Genomic DNA, 16,197 nt, shown 5'->3' with positions numbered 1-16,197 from the left:
CTGCCTCTCACACCCACATCAAAATTACAACTAAAAGGCAGAACAACTACCACCCAGACCTGCGGTAAAGCTGGCTGAGTGGAAGTTCCACAACTAGAGTGGTGAAGAAAGCGCACTGAGACTGGTAAGAGCTGCAGAGGCACAGAAAGTGCTGGCACCTGGATGTGCTGATCTTTTAATTGGAAGGGAGATACAAGCTCCTGCTTGCTCTGAACTCCAGTTCTGAGCAAGATTCTGGGGGACCCAGGCACATACAGGGAGAAACTGGACTGTCTGCCATCGGGACAGGAATGTGAGGGCGGCTTTCTCTTAGGGGTGCTCACAGTGATCATTGTTCCTGCACAGGGGCATGGAACTCGGAGACCTGGGGACCTCTCCAGTGCAGGGCTGACTGGAAGCCATTGCTGTTTGCTCTGCCCTGGTGATTTCCAGAGACCCCGCCCCACCCAATTTACAACCCCACCCAAGCTGTGCGCATAGGCTTTTGCATATGAATGGCCTGTCCTTTCGCCCCTAAAACCTGTCAAACTGCAGCTGGGTCAGAGAGCCCCAGAGCTTCCAAAAGAAGGCCCAAGACCTGGCAGCAGCAGCCGGCTTTGCTTCACAGCTGGGCCTCATCAGGGCACTTCCAAACCCCATACAAAGAGGAGGAATCTGCAGATGTCTCTGTAGCTCCTGCTGGGTGGCCCCAGACAGTGGCTGACTGTGCACCTCCTTGGAGATCCAAGAGCCAGTGTACCCAGTGGTCAGTGTGAGACCATACTGGATTACAACCCTTCACATCCATAAGAGACACACCCAAGGGGCAGACTCAGTGAGCACCAAAGCCCCACTGAAGCAAGTCCTGCCCCATAAGGGTGTCTCCTGCGCAACGGATCTTCCAGTGTAGATACAGCTGGTCATCACAGCCAATTGGCCTGGAGGTCAATTCCTCCCAATGATATCAACAGCAATCAAGGGTTAACTACAACAAGACTGTGCACACAGCCCACAAAGAGGTGCACCAAGAGTGTCCACCTCAGGTGACTGGGGAGGCTGAGCCACTGGGCCCTATAGGACACCTGCTACACAAGGCCATTCTATCAACTCAAGGAGACTTAGCAGCTACCCAGTACATAGAAACAAACACAGGGAAGCAGCCAAAATGTGGAGACAAAGAAACAAGTCACAAATGAAAGAAATGGAGGAAAGCAAAATACTGGATAATAAGGTTACTCAAGAATCTTCTAGAAACCTCCAAGAAATTTAGTGAGACCCTCAAGGATATGAAAAGGGACCAATCAATTAAGCATACACTGATTGAAATAAAGAATAATATACAGAGATTCTACAGCAGACTAGAGGATCCCAAGAATCAAGTCAAAGATTTGAAATATGGAGAAGAAAAAACACCCAACCGGAAAAGCAAAAAGAAAAAAGAATCCAGAAATATGAAGATAGTGTAAGGAGCCTCTGGAACAACTTCAAGCGTACCAACATCCAAATTATGGGGGTGCCAGAAGATAGTGAACAAGATACTGAAAACCTATTTTAAGAAATAATGACAGAAAACTTCCCCTACCTGGTGAAAGAAATAAGACTTACAAGTCCAGGAAGTGCAGAGAACCCCAAACAAGAAAAATGCAAAGAGGACCACACCAAGACACAACATAATTAAAATGCCAAGGGCAAAAGACAAAGATAGAATCTTAAAAGCAGCAAGAGAAAAACAGTTAGTTACCTACAAGGGAGTACCCATACGACTGTCAGCTGATTTCTCAACAGAAACTATGCAGGACAGAAGGGAGTGGCAAGAAATATACAAAGTGATGAATAGCAAGAACCTACAACCAAGATTACTCTACCCAGCAAAGCTATCATTTAGAATTGAAGGTCAGATAAAGAGCTTCACAGATAAGAAAAATCTAAAGGAGTTCATCACCACCATACCAGTATTATATGAAACTAGAAGCCCGATGCACGAAATTTGTGCACGGCAGGGGGTTGTCCCTCAGCCCAGCCTGTACCCTCTCCAATCTGGGACTCCTGGTGGGATCAGGCCTAAACGGGCAGTTGGACATCCCTCTCACAATCCAGGACTGCTGACTCCCAACTGCTTGCCTGCCTGCCTTCCTGATTGCCCCTAACCGCATCTGCCTGCCAGCCTGATCACCCCCTAACCACTCTGCTGCCAGCCTGGTTGATGCTTAACTGCTCTCCTGCCAGCCTGTTTGCCCCCAACTTCCCTCCTCTGCCGGCCTGGTCACCCCTAACTGCCCTCTCCTGCAGGGTTGATCACCTCCAACTGCCCTCCCTTGCAAGCCTGGTCCCTCTCAACTGCCCTCCCTTGCAGGCCGGGTGCCTCCCAACTGCCCTCTCCTGCTGGCCATCTTGTGGTGGCCATCTTGTGTCCACATGGGGGCAGGATCTTTGACCACATGGGGGCAGCTATATTGTGTGTTGCAGTGATGATCAATCTGTATATTACTCTTTTATTAGATAGGATAGAGGCCTGGTGCATGGGTGGGGGCCAGCTGGTTTGCCCTGAAGGGTGTCACAGATAAGGGTGGGGGTTCCCTTGGGGTGTGGGGCGGCCTGAGCGAGGGGCCTGTGGTGGTTTGCAGGCCGGCCACGCCCCCTGGCAACCCAAGGGGAGGCCCTGGTATCTGGAATTAATTTTCCTTCTACAACTGAAACTTTGTAGCCTGGAGCAGAGCCAAGCCTGGGGCTCCGGCACCCATTTCTGTGGCAGTTAATTCACCTTCTACAATTGAAACTTTGTTGCCTTAAGCGGGTGAGCCCGGCCAGGGTGTGCGGAAAGCTTTGCTTCCCCTGTTGCTGCCGGCAACCCTGGCCTGCTCTCTCAAGCTCCATTCTGCCACCATTTGTTTGAATTTGTTTACCTTCTATAATTGAAACTTTGTAGCTTGAGTGGAGGCTTAGGCCTGCAATGGCTATGGAAAGCTTGGCTTACTCTGTTACCTAGGAAACCTTGCTCTCTGTGGCTGTAGCCATCTTGGATTGGGGTTAATTTGCATACTCGCCCTGATTGGCTGGTGGGCATGGCTTGGCTGGTGGGTGTGGCTTATGTAGTGGAGTGATAGTTAATTTGCATATTACCATTTTATTAGAGAGGACTAGAGGCCCAATGCAGGAATTCATGCATGGGTGGGGTCCACCAGCCCACTCAAATCAAGGCCAATTGGGCAGGGCTGCCAGGAGGAGGGACCATGGGCAGTTGGCTGGCCAGCCCCGCCCCTGATCAGGGTGGAGGGGCCAATCAGGGGTGTGGTCAGCCGGGGGGAGGGGCCACAAGCGGTTGGCCAGACGGCCCTGCCCCCTGGTCAAACTCTTGATCGAACTCCCTGTTGAGGGGCAATTTGCATATTAGCCTTTTATTATATAGGATGCTGAAGGGTATTCTCTAAGAAGAGAATGAAGAAGAAAAAGGTAAAGATAAAAAAATTATGAACAACAAAGTAACAACAAATACATATCTATCAACAAGTGAATCTAAAAATCAAATGAATAAAAAACCTGATGAACAGAACAAACTGGTGAATGTAACAGAATCAGGGGCATGGAAAGGGAGCAGACTGACAATTCTCAGGGGGAAGGGATTGTAGGGGGTGCGGGAAGAAATTGGACAAAGAGCTTACACCTATGGACGAGGTCAGTGGTGGGGGAAGGCCTGGAGTGGGGTGGGAATCAGGTGGAGGGGAGCTATGGAGGGAAAAAGAGGAACATCTGTATTAATCTGAACAATAAAGATTTAAAATAAAAAAATTAATCTTTTTTATGCAGAAGCATAAAAACAAATAAAATGGGACAGCAAAAATGGGGAGATGAAGAAAAAACCTCCAAAGGAAAGAAAAGGAGAAGTAGCCAGAAAAGGAACTAAATGAAATGGAGGCAAATAATTTGTCAGAGAATGAATTCAGAGTAATGAAGATAAGAATGCTCAAATATCTGGATGACAAATACACTTAACTAAATGAGAATTATAAGGAACTGAATGAGAATTTCACCAACATTTTTTATTTCTTATAGAGAAGGCCAAAATCAGTAGTTAGCTTCCATTTAAGGGTCATGTGGAACAAAATATATGTATCTTTAATCAGAAGAAACACAATAGTATCAAAATAATGAATAATATAAAGTACTAGGACATTAAAAGTTAACTAAGGGAACAGTATATTCTCCACTCTCATCTCATGCTATCTTCTGGGCATAATCTAAGTGCAATGGAAGCATAATTTTACACTACACTGAGTGGCCAGATTATTATGATTTCTGAATGCATAATAATTTGGCCACTCAGTGTGCTTCTCTTGAGTACCTCATTTATTTGATATCAAAGATACTATAAATCGTGCACCTGATCAGTTTTCCCCTTTGTACTGGCTGATAGACAGCTCAGGGAAAATAGGTGGTTGATCTCCAGCAAAAGTCTAGAATACTTTTGTTACCCATTTGAGATACAAATACACTGAGTGGCCAGATTATTATGCATTCAGAGATCATAATAATCTGGCCACTCAGTGTATATAGATATGTGTATTTCTCTGTGTCTCCCCACACACTCTCTGAAAAGTAGATGGAATGGGATGGAATGTTGCAAATACAAAACTCAGAACATGATTAGTATCAAAATAATTAACAAACAAGACTTACAAAAGTCACACATCTGGACCACTGGAAAAGAGTAAATTTGTCTAGATTTTTCCTCATTTGAAAACAAGTAAAGCTTATTAAAAAGGGGGGGGTACTTAGAATTAAGGTAAAAAATTTACTGTGCATAATCAAAAGAAATAAATACCTCTGAGTAGGAGTTACTGAAGGAATTAGAGAAAAGGTCTAGAAAAAGTATGAAAAAAAAAAAAAAACACATCGCAGCTCTCTGAATTATTAATAGAAAACCAAGATGTGAAGATGATCTTAATAAAATCTCTGTGGAGGCAGGGACGTTTTTATTCACTGCTATAAACAGAGCACCTAGAACAATTCCATTCTCTTACTAAATATTTGTTGTTGAATTTAGACACATCTTATGTGACTTTTCAGAATCAGCCTCAACTGCCTCCTAGATTCAGTCCTTGGCTCTACCTCAGCTTATTAACTACCACTTCAGCCTATGAAATCCATATTGTTCATGTGGCTCCATTACTCAAGATCAACCAGTCTAGCACATTCATACCACTTCCAGATTATGATAAAATGCTAAAACAAAGCATATAAGCAATACACTTAGACCAATGGAAGACAAACACAAGAGAAAACCAGACGGATAATTTTTTTTTTTCCATCTGAGGGATTGCTATAGGGCATGATTTCTCTTCAGCAAGTCCAAAAACAACCTGGTTGGCTAATTTAGTGCACATGCTGCTCTTCATGGCTCATCCTGAAGCAGTACCAGCACAATAATGCATTTCCTTGAATTATTTTTTATGCTTCCCTGCCTCAGATCCTTCCCTCACTCACTTTGCCCTGGAATTGAAACTCCCAATAAGTAATCAGTGTGTAATCCTTCACTCAGGCTCTGTTTTCTGGAATATATGGGATAAAACAGTTGTTGAATGGATGAAATAAAAAGGATAACATGAAGAACTGTTAAAAAGAAAGATGCCATAATAGCATTAAAAGTCATAATAAAGGCACTTATAAGGAAAATCAATGCTATGGAAAATAAAGTTAATTGGTAGGTTCAAACTTGAGAATTTGTGGGTTGGGCTGAGAGGATGCTGAGAATGAACAATGCTTCTGCCCATCTCAAGAAGAATTTTAAGTTCTGTTAACAAATATTATATTGTTGAAAGATAAATCAATGATCTGCTTACAGTAATGCTATTTAAGGCACTGAATGGACCATGGGTTACATTAGGAACATCCCTTTAGAGATCAAGTTTGATAACAAAGACTGACAGAGGGTTCCAGACAGTTTCTCTAGGTTATCCCCCAGTTTAAAAAATCTTCATGGTGACAAATACAAAGTCTTACTGCTTGCTCACATTACATGTGGCTTTTCTCTATTCTAAGATTCAAACTGGAGCAACAAAATATATTAGGAATAAGCCACTCTAATGACAAAGGGTGAAAAGCAAAGGCAAATCAAAGCAATGATTCTGAAGACATTTACCTGGATGTGGTATATGTCACTTTCACTCTCGTTCCATAGGCCAAAATAAGTCTCATGGCTAAGTCAATGTGGGAGAAAGCATACTTCTGTCTACATAATCTTCTATCTATAAATACGGATTAAGAAGAATCTATATTCTCACAAAATTTTAATGGCTATTATTTCTCTAGTGTAATTTTTCCCTCTATCTTTTTTGTACTTTTCTGTACTCTAGTAATTTTTTATAATTCACATGTATCATTATACTAAAATAACTGTTTGTTATCGTATAAATGTAAACAAAAATAAAGAATAGTGCCCTGGCTGGTGTTCTTAGCTGGGGCACAGAAGGGTCTTGGGTTTGATTCCCAGTCAAGGGCATGTACCTGGGTTGCAGGTTTGATCCCCAGCTCATGTCTCTCTCTCTGTCTCTCCCTCCCTCCCTCCCTTCTACTCTCTCTAAAAATCAATGGAAAAAATATACTTGGGTAAGGATTAACAAAGAAAAAAATAAAAGTAGAAACGAAGGAAGGAAGGAAAGAAAGAAGGAAGGAAGGAAATGGAGAAGGAGAGAAGGAAGGAAATATTAATTTCAGAGGAATTAAAACTCAAGGCAAAAATTTACACAGAAAATCATTAAAAAGTACAATTCACAATAAGTAAAAACAAAAAAACTGAATACTTTATCCACCAAATCATAGCACATCAGAACATGTAGAGCAAAAATGATAAATAAAAGGAAAATCAGTTGGGAACTATATGGGAAAGAAAGACTCCATTTAAAATGGTAACAAAAAACATAAAATTGCTAGGAATAAATTTTAACATGAAATGTCAAAACCTATATGAGAAACAACATAAAACATTTTATAAGGATACCAAGGTACTGAAACAAATGGAATGGCATACCATACTATAAGACATGAAGACTGACATAAAGATGTCAATTCTCTTTAGGTTTATTTGTAAATTTGATGCTGCAATGAAATAACGAACAAACAATAAGCAAGTTTACTCCAAAGTTTATACACTAAATAATTAATAAGTCGCGACAGGTTAAGAACCGCTAGCAGGGTCGCCTAAGACCATCGGAAAACACAGATATTTACATTACAATTCATTAACAGTAGCAAAATTACAGTTATGAAGTAGCAACGAAAATAATTTTATGGTTGGGGGTCACCACAACATGAGGAACTATATTAAAAGGGTCGCGGCATTAGAAAGGTTGAGAACAACTGCTAAGGATTCTCCTATTGGTCAATCTCTGCCCAAGGGCTAGGCTTCTCACAGAGACTTGATAACAAGCTTGTCTCCTTGCCCCTTCTGGTCTACAGATAGTAATGATTTCCTGTTGTTGGTAATGTGAATCTCAATATTTGAAGAGAATTGATATCTTTAACATATTGAGTCTTCCAAACCATGAACTTTGTACAACGCTTGCACATATTAGACATTTTATTTCTTTCAATGTTTAATAGTTCTCTGTATAAAGATAATATACATTTTAATTATATTTTTCATATTTTAGTCATATTGTAAATTACATTATTTTTAAATCCATTTCCTAATGTTTTTGGTGGCAAGAAGAGTACAATTGAATTTTATACACTAACTTGTATCTACCAAGTGTGCTAAACACACTTATTAAACAATGTTTCTACCATTTATTTTTAATTTTCTATGACTTAAAAAATAATTACACCATGAGTGAATAAGTAAACCAAAGTATCATCTATAAAGTCTATACTTTTCCTATGAAGATTAAAAATGTGACAAAATGTATTTTTCCTTGTATAACAGATTAATGTATATACATTAACTATTACCCAAGCAAAAATCCTGCCCTCATATTTATAAATCTTGCAATATGCTAATTATATATAAACTAGAGGCCAGGTGCATGAAATTCATGCATGGGTAGGGTCCCTAGGCCTTGCGAGCGATCAGGGCCAATCGGGGCCTTCTGGCTACTGGCCAGGGCCTTCCTTATTTTCACGCCGCTCCCTGTTGGTCAGCGCACATCATAGCGAGTGATAGAACTTCTGGTCTCCCGGTTAAACTCCCAGGGGTAACACTTTTATATTAGTCTTTTATATATATAGATATATAATATGTATGTATAGTAATTACATATGATAGATTATATATATTAATTATAATTATATATATATGTGTGTGTATATATATACATATACATATATATATATATATATAGTAAGTGTGTTATATACATACTATATATAGTGGTAGCACCAGAGAAATGATAAACTTTGTATGATTTTATTTTAATTAAGTAAAAATGTACAAATGAAGACATGTATACATACATGATGTATGTATATACGTGTATATTTATGTTTATACTTTACGCTAACACTATTTTCTGATAAAACTAATTATGAATTAAATTAATAGGTAGTTTAAAATCTTTCAAAATGCTTAAAAACACAAGTTTTTCAGGTAATACTACTTTATAGTTAGTATTGTAAAATTAACTATTTTGATACAGAATTAATATTACACAAACTAAAACTATTTAGAATGTAATAAAAAATGGGTTAATCATTATCTTTCATTATAACAATAATTATTATATTATATACTAGAGGCCCGGTGCATGAAATTCGTGCACTGGGGGGGGGGGTGTCCCTCAGCCCAGCCTTCACCCTCTCCAATCTGGGACTCCTTGAGGGATTTCCAACCGCCTGTTGGACATCCCTCTCACAATCCAGGACTGCTGGCTCCCAACCACTCACCTGCCTCTGCCTGATTGCCTCTAACTGCTTCTGCCTTTGAGCCTGATCACCCCCTAACCACTCCCTTGCCAGCCTGATCATCGGCTAACTGCTCCCCTGCCTGCCCGATTGCCTCTAACTGCCCTCCCCTGCCAGTCTGGTCGCCCCTAGCCCCCCCCCCCCAAAGCCCTCTCCTGCAGGCCTGGTCCCCCCCAACTGCCCTCCCCTGTAGGCCTGCCTCCCACAACTGGCCCTCCCCTACAGGCCTGGTCCTCCCCCCCACAACTGCCCTATCCTGCTGGTCTGGTCTCCCCCAACTGCCCTCCTTTGCTGGCCCAGTCACTCCTAATTGCCCTCCCTGCTGGCCTGATCGCCCACAACTGCCCTCCGCTGTAGGCCTGGTCCCCCCCTCCAACTGCCCTCCCCTGCAGGCCTGGTCCCCTCCCCACTGTCCTCTCCTGCAGGCCTGGTACCCACCACTGCCCTCCCCTGCAGGCATGGTCACCCCAACTGCCCTCCTCTGCTGGCCAGGTCACCCCTAACTGCCCTCCCTGCTGGCCTGATCGCCCACAACTGCCTTCCCCTGCAGACCTGGTCCCCCCTAACTGCCCTCCCCTGTAGGCCTGGGTCCCCCGCAACTATCCTCCCCTGCAGGCCTGGTCCCCCTCAACTGCCCTCCCCTGCAGGCCTGGGTCCCCCCCAACTGTCCTCTCCTGCAGCCCTGGTCCCCCCAACTGCCCTCCTCTGCTGGCCTGGTCACTCCTAACTGCCCACAACTGCCCTCCCCTGCTGACCATCTTGTGACAGCCATCTTGTGTCCACATAGGGGCAGCCATCTTTGACCACATGGGGGCGGCCATCTTGTGTCTTGGAGTGACGGTCAATTTGCATATTACTCTTTTATTAGATAGGATGGCTAGGAATTTTTAAAGAAAATAAATGAATGTATTGTCTTTATTTAAAAACTGAAACAAGGCTACTCTTGGAGCATGCTTTTGCCAATCCTGTGAAACCACTCATTCTCCCCAGACAACTATTCCCAGTTTGGTGTATATAATTTCAGACAGTTTCAATGCACAAACATATGTACCCAAAGAAGACATATTTTTGTAATTTTGTGGTATTAAAAATAAGCAGACATGCTGCCATTCTGAATAACTAATGACATTATATAATGTTAAATTAAAAACTGAATGTACTTGCCTAACCAGGGTAATATCCATATCCTTCTGGATAAGTTCAGTCTGTTTATTAGTCAACTGTAATGAGAGAGCATTGTATTTACTCTGTGAAACTTCAATTTCTTTCCTTGCTTCCATTAAATTGTCTTCAAAGGCCTGAAATTAGAACACATATAAAAGTCTAATATAATAAATATCAAATAAGAAGAAATAAAATGTCTGGTACAGTTAACTAATTAGTTTACAAAATGACAGTGAAAATAAGTAGTGTTTTAGACGTTGTTTTTTTTTTTTTGGTTTGTTTTCACTTTAAGAAACTTAGTAGAAGCATTCACTTTTATAGTAGTCACAGACACTTTTTTCAGAAACTGAAAAAGTATCCTGGCTGCCTTGTATGAAAGTTAATGATCTGAAACAAATAAACTTGAAATTCTATGTAGGAATTTACTTATTAAAATTAAAATAAAGAAATTATCATACAATAAAAAATTTAATTACATGAACAAAATAATGAACTCATTTATTTAAAATTAACTAGGAAAAAATGGCAGATATTTCATTATTTACTCTATGTTAACTGCACACACATAAATGCACTCAGAGAAGAAAAGACAGTACTGCAAACAAGGATATCAAAATAATTTTATAATGTTTGAAATTGAGATCATTTTGAGTTCTCTTGAGTGCAGTGAAATTTTACCTATAGTTCTTCAAAGTTGGCCTTTTCATGCTGATAGTGCTCTAAATCATCTCCCATTTTGAAACAATTTAAAACCTAATGTTATCTTTTCAAAAATAATTTTCTAAAACATATATTATAAAATGTTAATTATTTTCACAAAGTATTTAATGAATTTTATATCTAATAATACAGTGCGCCCACATAAACCATATACAATCATTATTTCTAAAGTGAACACCAGGCTTTAGAAATCTACACTAGCCAAGCTCCCAAATCTCATAGATTCACCCTACAGAAGCTAGAATAAAATTTTTTAATCCTCACCTAAGAACACATTTATTGATTTTTTTTTTTTAGAGAGAGAGGGGAAGGGAGGGAGGGGCAGAGAGGTAAAAAGAAAGAGAGAGAGGAAAGGAGAAATAGAGAGAGAGAGAGATCAGTTGCCTGCTGTACGCACCCCAACCAGGATGGAACCCACAACCTTGGTATGTGCCCTGAATGAAATTGAACCCACATCCCACATTCTTTTTAGTTTACTGGACGATGCTTCAGCCAACTGAGCAATGCAGCCAGAGCTACAGTAATCTTTAAATATATATATATATTGGCAGAGGTCAATGGGGGAAAAGGGAGACATATGTAATAGTTTCAACAATAAAGATTTTTTTAAAAAAAGAATCTACCCAAAAGCTATAGAATATACGTTCTTCTCAAGTTCACATGGAACATTTTCAAAGATAGACCACATATTAGGACACAGGCAAAGTCTCTTCAAATTCAAGAAGATTGAAATCATATCAAGCTTCTTCTCAGTTCACATAGGCATAATATTAGAAATCAACTACAATAAAAACAATCAAAAAATTCAAGCACTTGGAGGCGAAATAGCATGCTATTAAACAATGATTGGGTTACCAAGAAGATCAAAGAAGAAATTAAAAGCATCATGGAAAAAAATGACAATTAAAATGCAACAATCCAAAATCTATGGGACACAGTGAAAGCAGTCCTGAGAGGGAAGTTCATAGCTGTACAGGCCTACCTCAAAAAAACAAGAAAAATGGTAATAAATTATCTATCCTTGCAACTTAAAGAATTAGAAAGAGAACAATAAGAAAAGCTCAGAGAAAGCAGAAGGAAAGAAATAATAAAAACCAGAAAGGAAATAAACAACATGGAGACCAAAACAAACAAACAGAAAACAATACAAAAGATCAACAAAACCAAGAGCTGGTTCTCTGAAAGGATGAACAAGATTGATGAACCTCTAGCCAGGCTCACCAAAAAACAGAGAGGACCCAAATAAACAAAATCAGAAATGCAAGAGGTGAAACAACAACCGACCCCACAGAAATACAAAGGATTATTTAAAAAATACTACAAACAACTCTGCTCCAATAAACTGGACAACCTAGACGAAATGGACATATTCTTAAAAAATACAAGCTTCCAAAACTCAATCTAGAAGAATAAAAAACCCCGAATAAGCCGATAACCACTGATGAAATTGAAACAATTATCAAAAAAATTTTGAGCAAACAAAAGCCTGGTCCAGATGGCTTTACAAGAGAGTGCTACCAAGCATTCAAAGAACTAAAACCTATCTTCCTCAGACTACTCCAAAAAATTCAAGAGGAAGACACACTTCCAAGCTCTTTCTATGAAGACAGCATTACCCTAATTCCAAAACCAGATAAAGACAACACAAAGAAATAGATCTACAGGCCAATATCCCTGATGAACATAGATGCTAAAATCCTCAATAAAATTCTAGCAAATCAGGTCCAGCACTACATTAGAAAGATCATACACCATGACCAAGTAGGATTTTTTCTGGGATGCAAGGATAGTACAATATCCCCAAATCAATAAACAGCATATATCACAAAAACAAATTGAGAGACAAAAATCACATAATCATATCAATTGATGCACAAAAAGCATTTGACAAAATTTAACACCCTTTTCTGATAAAAACTCTCAGCAAAGTGGGAATAGATGGATCATACCTCAACATCATAAAAGCCTTATATGACAAATCTACAGCCAACATCATACTCAATGGCTAAAACTAAAACCATTCCCCCTAAGAACAGGAAAAAGACAAGGATGCCCACTCTTACCCCTCCTGTTAGACACAGTACTGGAAGTGCTAGCCACAGCTATCAGACAAGAAGAATAAATAAAAGGCATTAAAATTGGAAAATAAGAAGTAAAACTATCATTATTCACCCATATGATACTGTACATGGAAAACCCTAAAGACTCAATAAAAAAAACTACTAGACTTAATAAATGAATTTGGCAATGTATCAGGATACAAAATTAACACCCACAAATCTATGGCTCTTTTATACACCAATAATGAACTCACAGAAAGTGAAACTAAAAAAAATTCCCATTTATCATTGCAACAAAAAAATTAAGATACCTAAGAATAATTTTAACCAAGGAGGTAAAGGATCTGTACTCAAAAACTATAGGATACTGAAAAAAGAGATAGAGGAAGACATAAAGAAATGGAAGAACATACCATGTTTATGGATTGAAAGAATCAACATCATTAAAAATGTCCATACTACCCAAATCAATCTATGGATTTAATGCAATCCCCATTAAAATACCAATGGCATATTTCACAGACCTAGAACAAACTCTCCAAAAATTTAGCTGGAATAAAAAGACCCCGAATAGCCACAGCAATCATGAGAAAGAAGAACAAAGTTGAAGGGATCACAATACCAGATATCAAGCTATATTACAAAGCCATGGTTCTCAAAACTGCCTGGTACTAGCACAAGAACAGACATATAGACCAATGTAACAGAACAGAGAACCCAGAAATAGATCCAAGCCATTACGCTCAATTAATATTTGACAAAGGAGGCAAGAGCATACAATGGAGTCAAGACAGTCTCTTCAATAAATGGTTTTGGGAAAATTGGACAGATACATGCAAAAAAAAATGAAACTAGATCACCAAATTACACCATACACAAAAATAAACTGAAAATGGATAAAGGACTTAAATATAATATGGGAAACCATAAAAATCTTAGAAGAATCCATAGGCAGCAAAATAGCAGACATATGTCATAACAATATATTTACCAATACAGCTCTAGGACCTTGGAAATTAAGGAGAAAATAAACAAATGAGGCTACATCAAAATAAAAAGCTTCTGCACAGCAAAAGAAACCATCAACAAAACAAAAAGAAAGCCCACTGCATGGGAGAACATATTTGCCAATGCTATTTCAGATAAAGGTTTAAACTCCACAAAATTTATACAGAACTCATACAACTTAACGAAAGGAAGATAAATAATCCAACCATAAAATGGGCATAGGACCTCAATAGACACTTTTCAAAAGAGGACATACAGAAGGCCAAGAGACATATGAAAATATGGTCAAAGTCATTAATGATCTGAGAGATGAAAATCAAAATGACAATGAGGTACCATCTCATACATGTTAGAATGGCTATCATCAACAAGTCAACAAATGACAAGTGCTGGTGAGGATGCAGAGAAAAGTAACCCTCATGCACTGCTGGTGGGAATGCAGACTGGTGCAGCCTTTGTGGAAAACAGTATGGAGTTTCCTCAAAAAATTAAAAATGGAACTCCCATTTGACCCAGTAATCCCACTTCTAGGAATATATCCCAAGAAACTAGAAACACCAATAAGAAAGGATATATGCACCTGTATATTCATAGCAGCACAATTTACCATAGCTAAGATTTGGAAACAGCCTAAGTGCCCATCGGCAAATGAGTGGATTAGAAAACTGTGGCAAATCTACACAATAGAATACTATGCTACTGGAGAGAGGTCAATGGGGGGAAAAGGAGACTTATGTAATACTTTAAACAATAAATGATTTTTAAAATTGAATCAAATTGTTGTTGTTAAAATGTAAAATAACAAAATGTGAACAATACACCAGAGGGTTCAACATCAAATATAAGCAGACAGAAGAAAGAATCAGTAAAGTAGAGATATAACATGTGAAATTATTGATTCTGAGCAGAAGAAAGAACGAAGAATGAAAAATGAATAGATTCTATGGGGTCAGTGAAGCATCTTTCAGAAAATCAACATACACATTATAGGAGTCCCAAAAGATGAGACAGAAGACAGCAAAAATAAATAAATAAATAAGATTTGAAAAAATAATGACCAAACACTTCCCAACTTTGAAAAGAGATATGCATCTAAAAACCTAAAGCCCTCAATGAACTCCAAGTATGATCAATAGAAAGAGACCCATATTGTGATACACTGTAATAAAACTTTGAAATTCAACTAAAATCAAAGAGAGCATCTTGAAAACAATAACAGAAAGTGACTTGTCATATATAAGGGACATTAATGAGATTAATAGCTGATTTATTATAAAAATCCATAGAAGCAGGAAGGCAGTGGAATGGCATATTTAAGGATATAAAAGAAAAGAACTGTTGACATTGAATTTGATACCCAGCAAAAGTGTTTTCAAAATTTAGAGAGTAATTAAGATATTTGTAGATAAGCAAAAGCTGATAGATCGAGATTTGTCTTAGGAAAGATGGTAATCATTTAGATTAAAATAAAAGAATGCAAGACAGTAACTGAAAGCCATATGAAGAAACAGAGACTCCAATAAAGGAAAATATGTGGGGAAATATAAAAGCCAATATTACTGCATATTTGGTAACTACTTTTTATTTCCTACATGATTAAATGACAGGCAAATAAAAATTACTAATCTTTGCTACAGGGCACACAATTTTAAAAAGCATAACATGATAAAAAATAACATAAAGGGAAAGAGCAATATAGGAGAAAAATTGTGTATGCTACTGAAGATAAACATATATGTCCACTTTCATGATCTTGGCTCAGTCAACAGTTTCTCTGATATGACACAAAAGCACAGGCAACAAAATGTTGATAAATTCAGTATCATCAAAAGTTAAAATTTTTGTGCTTGAAATAATACCATTACAGAAAAAAAAAACTTCAGATAATTGAAAAAAATTGTTTTAAATTATATAGCTAAAAGGAGACTTGTATCCAGAATATATGCAAAAGAAATGAACACACATTTTTCCAAAGATATACACATTTCTTCAAAGACATACAATGGCCAATACTTATGAAAAGATTCTCAACATCAGGGAATACAATCAAAACCATCGAGAAGCCATTTTGTATCCACAAGGAAGACTATAATTAAAAAGACATGCCCTGCTCTGGCCAGTGTTCTAAGTGGTTAGAGCATCAGATTGCAAACATAAGGGCCCCAGGTTCGATTCCCAGTCAAGGGCATGTGCCTGTGTTGCAGGGTTCAATCCTGGCCCTGTTCAGGGCACATGCAAGAGGCAATCAATCAAAGTGTCTCTCTTATACCAATGTTTCTCTCTCTCTCTCACTTCTCCCTCTCTCCCTTCCACTCTCTCTAAAAATCAATGGAAAAATATCCTCAGGTGAGGATTAGAAAATAATAATAATAAA

At 38.7% G+C, this 16,197-nt stretch overlaps 1 protein-coding gene across 2 annotated transcripts in view; it reads right to left on the bottom strand.

Moving 5' to 3' along the window:
* The window catches only part of CNTLN (centlein), a 269,920-nt gene that overhangs the window by 169,420 nt on the left and 84,303 nt on the right, over positions 1–16,197 (bottom strand). For both annotated transcript variants that reach the window (XM_079789996.1, XM_079789997.1), the window contains exon 6: positions 10,032–10,169. In XM_079789996.1, the coding sequence (XP_079646122.1) occupies positions 10,032–10,169 (138 nt within the window). The remainder of the gene's footprint in view (positions 1–10,031; positions 10,170–16,197) is intronic.

The sequence above is a fragment of the Cnephaeus nilssonii genome, assembly GCF_951640355.1.
Source record: "Cnephaeus nilssonii genome assembly, chromosome: 14".
NCBI classification, from domain to species: Eukaryota; Metazoa; Chordata; class Mammalia; order Chiroptera; family Vespertilionidae; genus Cnephaeus; species Cnephaeus nilssonii.
This window is presented reverse-complemented; position numbering and strand designations above follow the sequence as displayed.